This window comes from Oxyura jamaicensis, chromosome 4, assembly GCF_011077185.1.
Source record: "Oxyura jamaicensis isolate SHBP4307 breed ruddy duck chromosome 4, BPBGC_Ojam_1.0, whole genome shotgun sequence".
Classification (NCBI taxonomy): Eukaryota; Metazoa; Chordata; class Aves; order Anseriformes; family Anatidae; genus Oxyura; species Oxyura jamaicensis.
Window position 1 is genome coordinate 70,156,374 of NC_048896.1, and position 17,542 is coordinate 70,173,915.

Consider the following 17,542-nt stretch of genomic DNA (forward strand, 5'->3'; position numbering starts at 1 on the left):
ACTGCAAGCAAGCAGAGATTCTTTAAATAATATGTGGGAATAGTATCCAGGATCAATTTATATCTACTCTTTCTTTTTCAGCCAAATAGCATCATGTTGTGTCATTTGAGGAGATTTACATGGCTTTACATGTACTATTCACTGCTTTTGAGACATATGTTTTTAGTACTGTTGGTGTATTAGTGAAGTACAAAATTCTTCATTGCAAGAATATTTTTTCAGTTTCTTTTCAGTGATGGAACATCAAAGACTCATTTTCCATTTCAAATAATGTACACAGAATGAAATGAAAAGTACAGAATAACATTTAACTTTGAAATATTCATTTTTCCAAACTATGGTGTAACAGATAAGCATATTGAAGCCTATGATTTTATTTTATTTTTTCTTTAGAATGGAACAGACTGGTAGAAAACTCAGGAAGCTGAGAATAAAGTCACCCAGAAGAATGAAGGCAGTTGGGTAAGAGATATATAGTTAAGGAAAAAAAAAATATTTATAGTCTCTTTGTGCAATTTGATCCATTTGGTTTTTAGTTTTGCTAAGAAGAAATTTGAGGAAGCCTATGCTTAAACCTGAATTAAAGACAGACCTGCTGCTAAATATCTGTGGGTGAATTAATTCTGGACAAACATATAATTAAAAATGCACAAATAGTCAAGGATATGAAGTTCCTGTTAAACCACTGCCTGTAACAAACAGGAAGCAAACAAAAGAAGGGAGTGAGAATGTGGAGTAAAAAGTTGGAGTTATGTGGCTTGACAAATTAAAAATAATAGTAATAATAATGAAAAAAAAAAAAAAAAACTTTTTTTCCTCTCTGTTTTTCCAGTCTCTTGCATCCTAGGTGACTGCCCTCTGCCTTTGGTGTTTGTGCAAAGAGATTCAAGCTTTTAGTGAGAGCCAGCACTAGGGAGGATCCTGCTCTTGCTAAAAGGTGTGTTTGAGGATCCTGCTCTTGCTAAAAGGTGTGTTTGAGACTTCTTTTATTCGTACTTGCTTCACGATACAGTGGCAATTCAGGCTGAGCTAAAAGACTCCTTCATCAGAGGCAGTGCTGTATTCCTGAGGATGGGATGAGGTGCTGTTGGAGCTGCCCTTGTGCCACAGCATCCCTTGGGTCTTGCCAGCAAAAAAAAAAGGACATACAACGTGCCAGAGCAAACCTCTGTAGCACGATGGTGCACAGAGAAACCTGCTTTTTTGGCCACCAAGAAAGAGAGGAGAGCCTGTTTTTGTGTTCCCAAAAGCTGGTGTGCAACTTTGACCACCCACATCAGGGACTCGTCAGGCTGAGGTGTGGCTCTTGTCCAGGGTCTTCAGCAGTAGTGTCCATTAGTGAAACTGCAGAGCACAAAGCTCAGAATCAATTTAAAAAGGCATAACAGTCTCTTTTCAGACAGTCTTGATTTTTCATAAAATCTTGCCCATGGCCCACTTTTTATGTGGTGGATTTTAATAGCACTGTCCAGAGCGTTTGGGTAGCACAACACTTCCTTTGTAGATAGCAGCAAAATATTCTGCTAGCAGCCTCTCATTTACGCTCTCCTGTAAAGCAGTTGCTACCCAGATGCTTGCAAGTACAATGCTGTGTTGACACAACCTAATTATCTGCCATGTGCAACTATTTATACATTCTCACTATGTTAGTGAGATATGAGGGCAGCTCTATTTTTCCTTAAAAATCCCTTTGCACTCACAGGCAGTATTGACTCAGTGTTGTGGAAATGAATATTAAAATGTAGCCTAGTTTTCTCCCCATTTAGAGCATGGAAGGCTACTGCAGACTTGCATGTGAAAGAGAAGGCATGCTTTGGGTTCCCTTAGGGAGTCATCTCTGTTTCATTGGTGATTCATTTCTTGAAAGGAAAGGAAAGAATATATAGCCTGCTAACACTGAATGCCATCTTTTTATCTTGTTATTTATTTATTTCAGCCCAGGGCACTCTCAAAGCATGTAACTAGTGGAATGTGGCTGGATGGAAGGATGCTGAAATCTGCTTTTCTGGGGGCTGCGCTTGGCACTTACTTGCACTGAAACATAGGGGGGTGGGGGTGGTAGGGGTAAAGGGGGATAGGATCCATACTGCCAGCTTAGGTGCATGCTAGGAGCATTTTTGATTTGTACATCATTGTGTACTTTAACCTCCTCCCATTGAGCTGGTTAAGAACCCCCCTAACCATCTCCTCAGGAGCCACCTACCCAGCTAGGGAGTTTCCTTATCTCTGTATCTGTTGATGCAGCAAGTGACCCTCTAGGAAACTGCAGTGTGTGGAGAGGGTATTGAAATTGATCAGTTCATTTATGCAAATTTCTTCACCATCATCTAATTTACATTCTGTGTAATGTCATCTGCAGTGTGCAGAAAAGCTGAATTCTTCTTCTAAATGCATAAAAATACTATAATGGCAATTACTTAACCCAGATATGTTTATAAATAGCTCAATGTTTTTTGCAAATTGTGAGCAAGCTGTCACAGGCTAGAGCTAAATCCACAAGCAATTATGTGGTTTATATTTTTTTTAACAAACATGAGACATAGCACAGCATTCATTTTTTTTTTTTTTTTTTTTTTTTTTCCTCTTAAATCTTACAATCTAGACTCCATAGACTAAGAAGCTACATTTGTGTATTATGGAGCAATGCTTTTGTTGTTGAATTTAGGCACAACACTTCATGTTAGAACTGTCTTTGGATTGTTTATGGTTAGTGACAGAAGACATTAATCTGTGTTTTAGCTAATACTAGTCAAAGACAGCACGAAATTCTTTGAAGTTCCAGGAGGCAGAATCATTTTTAAAATGCAGATTTTCGCCACCCAAGATAAGGTAATCTCAGTTCAGCAACAAATGTTTTCCTGACTAGGAGCAGTTATTGGGCTGTTAAATGATTCTGGCCTTTTAAGCATTACTAAAATTAGGGTGAGGGCTGAATTTTTTATCAGGATTCCACAAAACATGCTTTTTATTTTTTATTTATTTTTTATTCAAAATTTCAGTGCTTTCTTAATAGGAATACAAATTATTATTATTATAATTATTTTCTGCTCCAAATCTGTCACTGAGGGGAAAAGGTGTGCAGAAGCACAACGCTTCAGAAGAACCTTGAGGTTTAGGCGAATCCCTTGGTCATTTATATAAGAGAGCATTGAGTATCATTTAGGATGACCAGTGAAGAGGGGATATGAGGCCTTTCCAAATGTAAAGACAGACTTTGATGAATGATTCCTCATACTTACAGACTGTGAAGTCACCATATTACAATTTTGTGGGAAACACAAAATGACAGAGGTCTAGTGTCTCTCCTTCCTTTCTATTCCCAGAAAATAAATAAATAATGAATAAAATGTTGATCATAGAATCAAAGAACGGCTTGGCTTGGAAGGAACTTTAAAGATTATTAACTCCAACACCCCTGCCACAGGCAGAGATGTCACCCACTAGATCAGGTTGGCCAGCCTGGCCTTAAACACCTCCAGGGATGGGGAATGCACAGCCTCTCTTGGCAGTCTGTTCCAGTGCCTCATCACCCTCACCATCTTCCACATCATAGCTGGCCCAATAGCTGTAAAACCTTCTCTGAAAGTCAGGCTCATTGTAGCAATAAAGTAACATTTCTCTTTGAACTTCAAAATATTTTCAAGCAAAATGAACAACCAAATAATCCTATGTTGTCATGCTGATTTTTAAAAATGTGGAATATTTATGTCCCTCTAATAAACAAGCTCTACTCGCCCCAAGTTGGACACCAGGAACATGCATAATCAATTTGCATTACTTTCTATGTAAAACATCTTCAGAGTCCAAGGAACATTTGAGTGAAGAAGTGAAAGATAAAATAGACTGAATTTATACTAGTGATGCAAATGGAAAGACATTTAGGAAATTATTTAAAATATATTTGCATTTTCTGCATTCTGTCTTGGCTACCCAGAGTGAAGATTGTGTTTTGTTGTAAAATCACTTTCAGCCTGCTGTGATATGTGAGTTCTGCATAGATGTGAAAACAGGGATTTGTAGCTGAAGAAAACTATCATTCTTTATAAAAGCAGATCTCCTCTTCCGTTTACTCAGACCAAGAGTTATGAGCCAATTTTATTCATCTGAGCGTTCCTGTCCCAGTGGGTGCATGTGTTGCTTTGCCCTCTGCTGCTTGCCTTATGTTTGTCCTGTCAAGGAAGATCTACTCTAAAAAGATGATTCAGGTCTCGCTGCTCCTGATAGATGACAAAGACTCTCTGATCATTCCCTGTGTTGATCTTGGTGTATCTGGAGAAGACTGAAAATCCTGATATGTTTTTTAAGGTTCAAATATAGGGAATGTATAGTCCTGGAAAAGAAAAGAAAAAAACACTCATCAACATGTAAAATGAGAATCTGGGAAAGCTCAGATTAGTTTCCTAATCTTCTGAACTTCCCAGTGTGCTTTGGCAAGTAACTTAAAGCCAATTACAAACAGTTGAATTAAAGATGGCACTGGCCATTTACTTCTGCTCTTCATCCGGTACCCTAGCTGAAGACTGAGTGATAGTTAGGGCTTTTGAATAAGCACAGAAAATTTTCCTGGTTTTGAAGTTTCATAGATGAACAGAATATCCCAAAGATTAAAATTTGTTCAGGCACTTACAAGAGTGGGCACCACATAAAGCCATAAGATTTGGCTTGCTGTCTTGCTTCTTCTATAGCATCTATTGCTGAATGGTGCATTTCAAAATGATACCACCTCTCTGAAGGGTTTGTGGAAATTTCTTGGAGAAAGTCAGTGACTGGAGGGGTGTTGGAGACCTGGGTCTTCTTTTCTTACAGATTTCTTATTTCAGATTGTCAGTTCAATGTGGCATAACACAGAGATGATCCTGGAAGAAAGGGAAAGAAGCGATGCCTTTCTGCTCCAATTAGCATCCATGTAGATATGTGAGGAACCAATCTAGGGACTGACTCGGTTGAAAACTAATTTCCCCCTTTGACTTTTTATTTTGTCATAATTCACATAAATAAAATTAAATAGCATACATGTTTAAATTGCATAGCCAATTGCATCTTGATTACATATACAAATTTTAGATATGTAAAACAGCTTTCTAGCTATGAATACCATATTGATTGACAGATGTGTATTATGCCTTTTAAGAGACTAAAACATTTATAAAAAAGCATGCTTCATACTAAAAATAATAATAAAAAATCTGCTGCTATGTTACATCTAAAAAATTCTGACATATTGCTTCAATTTTCACATATATGCACCACCTTTATCACATCCCAATGATTATTGTTTTCATCCTTGCAGGTAAGACTGTAGCTGGCCTAGATATAAGGGTGAAGATTATTCTCAGGCAACACAAAGTATATGATGCCAATATGCCAGATGCCTCAATCTGCCAAAAACTTTGTCTGGAACTAGTGTACTCCTAAACATACCCCAGATCTGCATGCTGTGTTAACCACTGCTTTCCATTACTTGATTATGTCCACAACTGAAGATGTTTACTGCCACCTCCCTAATGGCTACAAATGTGAGGTACTGTTTGTAATTTATTCTGCCCAAAGGATGGAGTAACTTTGTCATTTCATTTAAATGATTCTTACAGGCGAAGGAAGCAGTCAAGTTAGTGTTTTGCAATCCAGAAAATGACTAACCTGGCCTTCACCTCCCCTGTGCTTGCTTCTATTACCTCTAAGCTGGAAGAAGCACTTATAAAATGTCACATACCTGCACTGCTATTCAATTTGTCCTCACAGGGGAAGTCTTTCCAATCTCAGAGAGGTATTGTGAAACACCATTAATCAGCGTGTGCAGAGCTTTGAGATCCTTGGTGAGTGAATAATAGAATGTAAGGTCCTATTACAAGATACTTTAAAATATCAAAATAGGGATTGAATTCTAGTTATATGTACCAGCAAATAAAGCAGAAAATATATAAAGCCCTTTAAGTAAAATAGTTAACAAATTACAAATAATTAAAATTTAAAATAAATGCTGGAGATAACTCTTTGTGGACTTACAGTCTTCCAGCAGATGCATTCAAATCTTCAGTTCAGTAATATGACTCTCTACCTTTTAGGGTGCTTGCTTCAGGGCTCAGGAGAGTCTCACCAACCCAGGTGATGTGCTGGATGCTGCGTATGACTCATAGCTAACTAAAATTCAGAAATAGCATTCAATACCACTCGGCAAATAATAAGGCAGAAAGGAAGAGAGAGTTCCCTGTTGACCATGGATCTGAGCGGGCCCAAGTGCTCTGCAGCTAACCAATGAGTCGTAACATATCTGGTGTTTGTGAAACCCGAGGCAGGCATGAATGCCACCCAACAAAACATTAAAAACACAGCAATATCACTTTTTTCTCCTCCAGTGCTTTCTAGTTCATCAGCATCGTGGGCTATAAGCATGTGGGGCTATCATAAAGATCCTTCTCTCTGGTAGTAATTAGATTGCCTCTCATGTACTGCCTCAGTAACCTGCCCCTGTACTCAGCTTCAGTGCAACTTGAGATGCCCCATAGCTCTGTCCAAATTGTCTGAGAATAGGAATAAGGAGTTATTTTCAAGTTTCTAATACTTTTGAGGTATGTGCTTTATCTGAAGTGTGACTTCAGTGTATAAAACTATGGTTAAATCTCTAGGAATATCAGCAGTAAATAAGTGTGATTGGAGCCTAAAACCCAGCACATATTTCTGGGGGAAGGCTTTGAGCACAAACTCGTTATAAGTACATACCTTGCCCCATGTGGCTTTTGAAGAATTACAATATGCTATCATAGCAACAAGAAGCCACTGTGACTGTTTTCCTTAATAAACATGTTTTTCTATTTTTTGATGCAAACCACATACAAAGACCAGAATCCAATTTTGTATTATGTTTAATTGAAATGACTTTTGGGAAGGAATGCCATGAATACCTGTGGGGAAAAAATATATTCAGCTTTTATTATATAACATATTTCGAATTAATAAGAAAGGCTCTTCACTTTTAATGAAGTTTTCTTTCTGCTTATTGATATTTGTGAGGTCACCCTGTCTTAAGTAATTCAAGCTAGTTTTCTTTAGTGCGAGGGTTGATGTTTCCTTTAGTATCAGCTCTTAATTCTGCAGAATCATTTACAACCAGGTTTTTCTGTTCTTTTTCCTAAGATGTGAGGACTTACAGGCAGATCCATAGAAGGTTTGAGATGGACTGCAGAGGTGATCAGATACCTGATTAGATAATGAGGAACTGCGAGCAGAGGGTATTTTCACATCAGCGGACATGAGGCCATGGGATCTTAGGCCCAGGGTGAGAAGGCTGAAGAATGAATGATCTTCAGATTGCAGTTTTTGCATTCGTGTGCTTACCATCGTCATTTTACTGATTATTTAATATCAAAGAAAACCAGCTTGTTCCCTCTCTTGTCCCAGTCTTGCTGCAGGTTATGAAAAAAGCTCAGAGCTGGAAGAGACAGAACAACCTGACAGCCCAAGCACTTTCTTACTTCTTTTGTCTCAGGCTCTGCTGTGGAGTCGCTCAGCCACTAGAGGAGAAGGAAAACAGGAGGACCTCTGGTTGCAATCAGCAACAATTAGGAAGCAAGAAACTGAGGGAAAACAGCAGAGAGTAGGAATTCCTAAATCCCCAGATTTTTGCAGTTGATTCTATAGATAACTGGGAAAAAAAAAAAAAAAAAAAAAAAAAAAGTAACAATTCTTCCTTTTGCTCCTCCCCACATACACCATGTCTGTACACAAAATTTCACATGTTCATTCAGGAACTGGTCATGATTCAGAAGCAAGCAAAAACTCTTCACTCTAAGTGCAACAGACAGGTAGGCCAGCAATGTTAACAGGATAAGTGAGAACTGTGTTTTCTGCAACTAATGGTTTGAAAGGAAAGGAGATAGACATTGGCTTAAAAAATAAATAAATAATAAAATAACGCAATGTTATTGCTGGTGCTCTTTTCAAGTTAACAGTGAGGGTACTCTAAATATAAACCCTTATCTTTGTCAAGACTGTCCTCATCCACTTGCACTGGAAAACCTAAAATTCACGGGAAGGGATCCTAGCATAGGGCTGGCTGTTATTGAAGGAGGATCGCGCATTACCAAGGAGGGCAGCATGACTGAAAAGACAACACAACAGAAAGTAATGCCAAAAAAAATAAAAATAAATAAAGAAGAAGAAAAAGAAAAAAGAAAGAAAACGCGAGTTTCGTTTCCTTTCATTGTCTTGGCTGCATGCACCCTCCGCTCACTTGCAATGACAGACTTTTCTTCTCTCCGCATCTCAATTAGGCTGTGCCAACGGGCGGGGAAGGGAATGGCGATGACAGGGGGCCGGGGGGTGGCCACTTGCCCGCACCACACCGCAGGCCGTACCCACGGCGCGCTCAACAAGCGGCGACCGAAAGGCCGAGGAGGGCCACCCAAAGCGCTGTTTGTTGTTTATTTATTTATTTATTCTGGGGGGGTGGCGTTCCGTTGCGGACGCGAGGCCACCGCAGCCCCCCTGTCAGGAGCGGCCGTTTCGGCAGGGTGACTTGCATCTTCCCTGCCCCCGCGCCGGCACCGGGGCCGGGGGGGGGCCGTTCCCTCACCCTCCCCATCTGAAGCCCCCCCTTCCCACCCCGGCTGCTCCCAGGTAGGGTCCCTGGGGGTCGCCGCCGGCCGCGGGTAGCCCTATGGCCATTAATGGTCACTGCGTGGCCACTAACGGGGGCTGCCCCCCCGGCGGTGGGCGCTCGGCTGAGGGTGGCTCGACCGCGGTCCCCTCGCCGAGCCCCGTGACACCCCCGTGGCTCCCCTCCCTTGGCTGCGGTGTGCCGTAGAGAGGCGAGGAATGGTTAAACCCCGGTCTTTTTATACATGCGTCTTTTTTTTTTTTTTTTTTTTTTTTTTTTTTTCGTCTTGGGGCTTTCAGCTTACGGAAGAGGAAAGCATCTGATGCGTCTGCTCACATGCCACTTTTGGTCATACGTTGCCTCTTTGCACAGAGCAGGATCGCTGGGAAAGATGGAGATACAATAAGTTGCTAGTAGTGAAAAGTGCTGCAGAAATAAGCCGGCGGTTTCCCTTCTCCACCAAAGTGACATATTTTTTCCTTGGGTTAAGTTGAAACCGCTGCCTGGCGGAGCCTGACTGTAGCTGAGAGTGGGTTTGTGTTTTTCTTGCACCGTTAGGTTTTGCAAAGAGGAGCAATGAAGAGGAAGCTGGCACTCTCCAAGATGCAGTTGGTTCTTCTCGTTTTATTGGTGTGGCTACCAACAAGGTGAGGGGATGTTTAATTGTGTCATTTGCTGCAAACGTGTATGTTATGATCTTCTAAGGGTAAGCTTGTGTGAGAGGTTATTGAAGTGGAGTGTATAGTAATGTAATAAAAATCTCTCTTAGCTGTTCGAATGCAGTATTGCATAGTTTCCAGAGCAAATGCTGTGGGAGAAGGCAGTCCAGGGATAATATAAACGTTAACGACTTGTCCTTAAGCAGTTTGTGAATTGCTGCTTTATTTCATCGTGTCAGAGAAGAACTAAATTTTAAATGCCTTATTGTAAAATCAGATTCTTAAAGATATATTGGAGTTACCCTATCACAGTGATTCTGTACCATACAGAACAGTTAAGATGGAGAAATAGATTATTCTGGTCAAATAGCAGATCACAGTCTGAAATAATGTCTTTTTTTTTTTTTTTTTTTTTTTTTTTTTTTTAAATATGGGCATGTCTTTTTTTTGGTCTCTTTTTCGGTCAACATAACAGAATTCAGAATGATACTTAAGCTTTACACCTCTAGGTGGAGATAGCATACAACTTCACAATCACATATAATAAAACAATAGCTTCATTTATTAATCAACTTTTTTATTTTGTTTGAAGTTCCCCATTTCTAAAGTGACAACGTAAGAGAAAGCAATTTTAATCATACAATTAGTTTTGTGTTTCTCATGGACCCTAAACATCCCTAAATTGTAGTTTGTAACTTTGGTTTACTTGCTTTGGTTCTCACTGCAGTAGGTCTCGTCCTAATATGGTACTGGTCATAAGCTAAATAATGCAAGTTTCAGATGATTTAAAATGTCTACATTCATCTTTGTCTATTTCCTAGTGAACAAAACATTTCCTGAAACTATATTTCCTATTTCACTTTATACCTAACAGTGGTGCAGTATTAGTTGAGTCACAGTGGGCCAGATCCTGCAAACCCTACTCAAGTGAGTAATCGCACTGACGTCAAAGAGGCTACCTGCGTAATTAAGGAGTTTATGCCTGAGTAAAGTTTGCAGGATTAAACCCTAATTTTGATACAATTGTATGATCTAGTTTTTTTTTATGGTATCCTGACTTCAAAAAAACTGTTATATCTGAAAAAGAAGCTTAAAAATGGCAGATACTTAGAGCACAGAAATACATTAAAAATAAAATGTGAATCATCTAGTAATTAAGAATAAACTCACATATCAGTAATATCACACATGATATTTTGGTATTTGTTATAAGTTATCTGATTTGGGTTGATTATGTGGTTTGTGTAATGGAAAGCACAGACTGCAATGATTTACATGTAAATACTTCCTCCATGCTGTTGAATTGGGGACCAACAAAAAGCCATGTCTTTAATCATTTTATATCTTGCTTGAAAGAAAATGTCACCTAAGCACACTTCTGGTTTAGAGTAGGAAGAAAACATGCTCGTTTATATGTTGTAATTAGTTATTCAGAATGGCTTGATCAGTAGATTATTTAGGGATGATAACTACTCAAAATTTCAGATTAAACATGTAAATGGCTAAAAACGCTATAAATTATAGTGCATGTAGCAAATGATGCTTTGCTTCCTTAATACTTAATGCTCTGGTATTAAGTAGGTACGATAGATGAGCTTGTGCATTTCACATGCATAGTACTTAAAACTGTCGCTACAGTAACATTTGCATGTGTAAGGGTTTCTGCAAGGCAGGGTTTTCCTAGTATGCAAAACCTTTGGTTTGGGTGTCCAGGTTTGGGAGGACTGTTCCTAACCATAGCTGTCTGGGCAGCAGGTTCGTGCTCCAGCCTCTAGTCTATTCTACAAATATGTGACCCATAAATACTGGAACATCTCTTTCTTTGTCTGGAAAGTTTGCAGCTATCAATGACCTATAGATTCTTCTTGACACTACATATATGTTTTTGCTTTTTCTATCTAACTTTTATAAGGTTTGTCTGCATCTAGTGGAACCCCAGACAGTGTTTTTTATAACAAAACAGCATTTTAAAAACAGGAAGGCTATCCACAGCTATCCTGCAGCTTGCTAGTCAGCATTGTTGTTCCCACCCACCAAATACTGACATCAGAGGACTCCCTGAGCATGATTGCTGGAGTTTTCCCTCATGTTAGTTCTTCTGGTCATGTACTTAACATGACCATTGGGTGGAGGCATATCCACAGGATTTATCCAGAGAGAGAGTACACTTAGGTGCGGACTGGTAGGATGGAGCTGGAAGGAAACAGTTTTGTGTGTGGGAACTCAGGTTATCAGTCTGGGAGTGACATGCCACTGGGACCTGGGAAGCTCTTTCAGGCTTTTCTACCTGGACAGCCAAATGTGTTAGTGCAGCCTCACTGTGATGTAATATTGGATAGAAGTAGAGTCTACTGGAGAATCACTACCAGGAAATTTTAAGTGATGAAGTTATGTTTCTGACCATGTTATACATAAATTGTGTATTTGTAGACTCTTAATTGCACTCTTTGTGTTAGAAGGAAAAAAGATAAATATTCAAGGCCAGATGGCAAACACTGAATGTTGAGTGTACATTAAAACATAACTAGCACTTTCTAAAATGTAAAATGTCCATTTAGATCAGTGCTGGCTGACTCCCTGGAAGATGAAGCTAAGAATAACATCACCATCTTTACAAGAATTCTAGACAGACTTCTGGATGGTTATGATAATCGTCTTAGACCTGGATTAGGAGGTAAAAAAAAAGAAACAATTAAAGATTGATTTTAAAAAGCCAGTTTTACTGTACAGATTTTATGTGGTGATATATATATATTTTTTCCTAACAACTGATACGTATTTTTATAAATTATTTATAAATCTATATTCACACAGTTGAATCATTTGAAGTTTGAGGAAGTTAACATCTATGAATGGAAAGGAGGCACTTTCACACATTTATCTTAAGTAAATAGAAAAAAATCTGGAGATTTAACATAGTAAAATGGAATGAGAACAAAAATAACATCTAAATCTGTTATTCCAGTCAGGATTTTTTTTTTGAGCTACAAACACAGGCTTGATTTTCTGCAATGTGACAAGTGTATGTTTTCAGAAATATGCACAAGTGTTTTGTATGGTATATAAAATTCACATTTTAGATTCATTCCTCGGCCTGGTAAATCCAACGGAAATGTTGTGTTTTTTACTTCTTTTAAAATTAGGGTTTGACTCATGAATAGAATTTGTTCCTGGGTACCTTTGGTCATTAAAAAAAAGGGGGAGGGAGGAAAGAGAGAGTACTAGAGGACAGAAATCCCTGCATTTGTGCCATGTCTGTCTTTTTTTTTTTTTTTTTTTTTTTTTCCAAAATGTCAGTTCACATTATCATTTTCAAGCTGTATGCCAGCTCATGCAAGTATGCAAGCAAGGAGTTTAATTGGTGTTGCAAGTATTGTGCAGAATGATCTGTACGGTATGGGGAGGGGCACGATGCCTTGTTTTTGACAATACTTTGCCTACTGTTACTATTTGTGTGCTATTTATACTGAGTAACAAATATTTATACATCGATAATAACACTATTATTATTATTATTCATAACAGTTTTGGTAATGGTAATTTTCAGCCTGGGTACTATTTCAGCTTACTAAAGCTAATTCTAGTGCAAAATTCCTGGGAGCTGTTGCTGCTCCTGTTGATTTCAGTGAGATCAGGATCAAAGCTAGAGATCTGCTGTGACCTCCATGGAAATTACCCCAAGAAACTCCATTTGATCAAATTAGGAGTTAGTTAAAGCTCACAGTTTTAACAAACACTCTTCCATCCTGACCTGTGGCTCTGCTGCTGTTCTAGTTCTGGAGAATCTTGACTTGCATCTGACGCAGCATAAAGTGGGAGCTAGCACTGGCTGGCAACAGCTTTCTCATTTTACATTAGTTTTAATCTGAAATGTCTTCATTTTTTTCAGTTCTGTCCTCTGATACACTTGAGACTTGTGAAATAGTTTATGTTAAGGACTTTTTTATTTACATAATCCATAAAAAGAGACTTACAGCACTGTAGATGTGAGGATCCATATAATGATATTTTACATGGAGATTCAATTTCTCTGCAAAATACTTGATCTTAAGAACTTAGACATAATATGAACATACAATGCTTTGCAGGTAACTTGCAGAAACATTTCATATCACAAGCTTAAGTTTAATTTGCAGGGCTTGTAATCATGATTTTTATTAGAAAAATAATGGTAAGTTCTTTTCCTGTTTACAGAAAAAAATATGTGCTATTTAATGAGAGCAGTCTGCAATTCCTTTGCATATCACGTGTTCTTTTGAATATTATTTTTTTATTGTTTATAACATGAATTTTGAAAACAAATTTGCTAACATATATTTATTTTATATTTTCTATTAAATCTACTTCAAAATATCTTAATCTTTTTCTTTGCCAGGCCTTCTAGGTAATTAAAGTATACTTTGGGAGCATAAAAATTAAAGAATTAACATCTGTTTGGTACTGGCATACATGGCAATCAACCCATGCAGAACATGTGTGAAATGAAACTGTGTCATGCATATTAAACCGTGATGATTCATGATGCATTAATGTTAATCTGCAAGAGTCCTTCAGTTGTGGATGGATAGATTCGGATAGTTTAAAAGAATACTTGTAAAATTCAGTCGTGATAATCTATGATACAAAACACGCCAAGCAACGTTTTTTTAGATAATTCTTAATAATTGTAGAGACTCCTATTTCAGAAATTTTGTAGCAATTTATTCCCTTTTCTTTGTTAACCTGTACTCTAAAGAGGAAAATGGAAATTAGTATTCTGTTTTCCTTTTTTAAAGACACTATGTGCTTAGTGAGTCCTGATAGTTTCTAAAAGTGCTTTTGCATAGACTACAGCACTTTGACCATGCTGCATGTCATTAATTTCATATCCTTAGGTTCAATTCTGTTCCAGTTGCATTTATATGATTCTGAAATAATTCAATTGAAACTAGTAGAGCATTTGCTTTGGCATAGCAGCTTGCATTATCCTCCTAGGCTGCTATGACTGAGATCACAATCTGGCCTAACGCGTGGTACACCAGAACAGTCGAGGGGCTGAGATAGATTCTTTTAAAGTATTTTCTGAAAGCAAGAGTTGTTCACCAGCTCACTTTCACCTGTTGTGAAAGACATTTTTAGAGATGTCTTATAGAAAAATTCAGCTCATTGTAAAGAATTACTCAGCTCACAAATGTTTTTAAAAATGAAAAGAGCTAGCTTAACATTGGCTATTTTAGCTAATTATTGATAAGTAAAATGGAAATGTAAAGGCTTTTTCAGAGGGTGTATATAAATTCAAATAAATAATTGCTTGAGAATTTGTTCTAGATTTTAGGGATAGATTTATAATGGATTTTACAGTGAGACTTCTTGTGAGTGTTTTCAATGGGTAACTTGGTGCTTTACTGATACAAAGATACACTGGAGAACTGAATTATTTCATATGCACTCTTAGGGAAGCTTTAATGTTTACTGTTGATGCAGCGCTCTCATAAAACAGGTTTTGGCTATTGGAAAGTCTTCCTAGCATCTGGGATCCTTGAATGATGTATGATCACTATAGCAATGCAGAAGCTTGCAAAATGGATGTGGGTAGGGAAAGGAAGACACTGCACTGTCCCCATCTCATACCACTTAAATAATACTCAGACGTACTACATTGAAATGGATATGCATAAGGATATTCAAAGGGAGATAAAATTTTCTCTGCACTCATATTAACACTGGATTGTAGCTGGAACTGTCTTGACTACCCTCACATTTTTTGACATGAACTATTTTACCTGAACTTCACATGCAATTTCTGTTTAGTAATCAAAATAAATTCCAACTTCTGTTTCAAAACAGATTCCTATTCAAAACAAATATGACATTAGTACTATTTTGAAAGAAACACAGCCATTCAAATGACAAGCCATAAAGAGTTCCATTGTTTACAATATTCTTGAAAATCATGAAGGTATTTTCTTCTATTTATTTGCTGCAATATTTGTAAGAAGCTTGGATAGAATTTTTTTCTAAATCCTTTGATTTTTATTATCACATCAAAAAAGCAATCTACAAGCAATGGGCACTAAAAGTGAGCAAGGGAACAAAAGAGACTTTAGAGTTTTAAACAGTGAGACAACAGAATGTTGAAGCTGAGATACAGCTACATTCAAACTGGGAACTAATTAAATTATGTATGTTCTGTCTGCTTTCCTCTGCCCTATGGACAGCCATGATTAAAGGAAGCTGAGCCATAGAATAAGGTAATCCCTTCTTGTAATATTTTGATACTTGTTTGGATTAGGTATCTTAGCAATAACATACTTCTTTATTTAAATGGTAGCTTCTTTTTAAATACAGAAATGAGAAGTAAAGGATAAGTAATGGAGATGGTGCTAGGATTTTGATATTATGTTGGGTACTTCAATAGGCTTGCTATCTCTATAAGCTAGTCAGCCCGCATTCCTTTCTCATGTTTGAAATATATGATTGAATACAAGAGTTAATTAGAAAATACCAAATGTAAATGTTGAAAAAAAGTAGTGGGAAGTAGGAAGAAAAGACAGAGGACTGGACTTCACAGCCTAGATGATAAATTTTCAATTAACGTGTTGTCATTGAAAATAGCTACACAAATTTATACCACTTGAGAATCTTTCCACAAATTGTGATCAATCTCACCAACTTCAGGAATGGCATTGGAGATAAATGCTGGTTATTCAAAAAACTGGAAAAGATCAGACAGTAGGTAGGTGGAAACTACACACCATTGGAGGTCCCATTTTGAAGGATCTATCTCCACTGCGAGGTGACTTTCAGATGTTTTGGTTGATTTAAACAAGAATCTCCATTGTGTTTAGTTAGAAACATACAGAATTATTTTTTTTCACAACGTTTTAGAAATAAATTGAACAGGAAAACTAAAGAGAACTGAGAATTATTGCTGGTTATTGTTATGAGAGAGATGGTGAACAGTGAGCACTTAAGGGCTTGATCATCCATCTTTGTAGTGGTGGATGTATTGTTGCCTTGAATTGGTGTAGTAGTGTAGAAAATCAGACTGATTAAAAGTTGTATGATGTGCTCACTAATACAAGCTAAAAAGGAAGAAATATTTTTTTCAGTGAAATTCATTTTCAATATCAGGAGAGCTATATGCATTCAGATATGTATGTATCAGAGATACATATGTCTTCGGTTGCCAGGAAGCAAGGCCATCATCATATGCTGATAATCTGGAATATGCTAAGTTTAGGGCAGTATATTTATATGTCACCATGATTCAGAGAGTTTTTAATCAGCTTCAGAAACATCAATAGCTGTTTTAACAGTCCTTCAGCCAAGAATTCAAAACTTCAGAGGTTTTTGGTAGCCTTGTTGTGCTTGATACACATTCAGAGCACCTTAAAGGAAGGCCCTCGGACTCTTTTTGTTGCAGAACACTACAGGAAAGCTATCACTACTGTTTTTAAAGGAAAGTTTCACTACTGATTCTAAAGGAACATGTGCTCAGTCTGTTCCCTTGCTCAGTCTGGTTGCTACCTTAGTGCTTCTTTGCTTCAATTTAATCTTTTGGAGAAGGTAATGACTCTGCCTGTATGTAGTGCAGAGTAGTTCAGAGCAGCAGCTGCATTTTCTGAAAGCCCACTATATATGTAGTTATATTGGGATGCAAAAGTGTAAATACTGTATGCTTTTCTTTAAGGTTCACATGGAGTCTGGCCATAATGTTAGTTATTGTTAGTTATTCACATAATATTAATTAGGTCCTAATAGTTCATTCAGAGGCGTCATTGAGAAACTCAGATTAATTTATGTTAGAATTGCTGATAATAATAATAATAACAATAATCTAGGGAATAAATTGGTATGGGACTGGAAGGTTAAAAACCCTAAGAAACTTTTGTGCCACTGAAGAACAAACCAGTGAAAATGTTACAGAATAGGATACTGGCTGAGGAGCTTTTTTTTTTTTTTTTTTTTTTTTTTTTTCAAGGTGGAAGTCTGTGGATAAAACAACAGTGAAGATGTGAAAATAAAATCTTTACAACTGTGAAAAGTATTGCAATTATGGAAAGTGTTGCACAGTGCAAAGTGACAAAATGTTATGCTTCACAATGTTTACCAAAAATCTGGGTATTTTGCTGTAAAGTTTATACGCCTATAAAAGGAACTTGTCTGAAAAGATCTCCCAGTTCACTCTACATGTATATTCTGTATCTTTTTTATTTACTTTTTCTTGGCAAAGTATCAGCATTTGCTTATAGTACTAGAAATACTGCTGATGAAACCAAGACTTTATTAAGGATATTAAAATGTG

At 37.5% G+C, this 17,542-nt stretch overlaps 1 protein-coding gene across 4 annotated transcripts in view; it reads left to right on the forward strand.

Annotated features, from left to right (window-relative positions):
- Nucleotides 1-8,344: 8,344 nt before the first annotated feature.
- GABRA2 (gamma-aminobutyric acid type A receptor subunit alpha2) overlaps nucleotides 8,345-17,542 on the forward strand; it is a 56,597-nt gene continuing 47,399 nt past the window's right edge. Inside the window, exons 1-3 of one of the 4 annotated variants that reach the window (XM_035323921.1) lie at nucleotides 8,345-8,411; nucleotides 9,155-9,243; nucleotides 11,814-11,929. In XM_035323921.1, the coding sequence (XP_035179812.1) occupies nucleotides 9,173-9,243; nucleotides 11,814-11,929 (187 nt within the window). In that variant the 5' untranslated portion in view covers nucleotides 8,345-8,411; nucleotides 9,155-9,172. The other 3 variants (XM_035323920.1, XM_035323923.1, XM_035323922.1) reach the window with 3 other exon arrangements.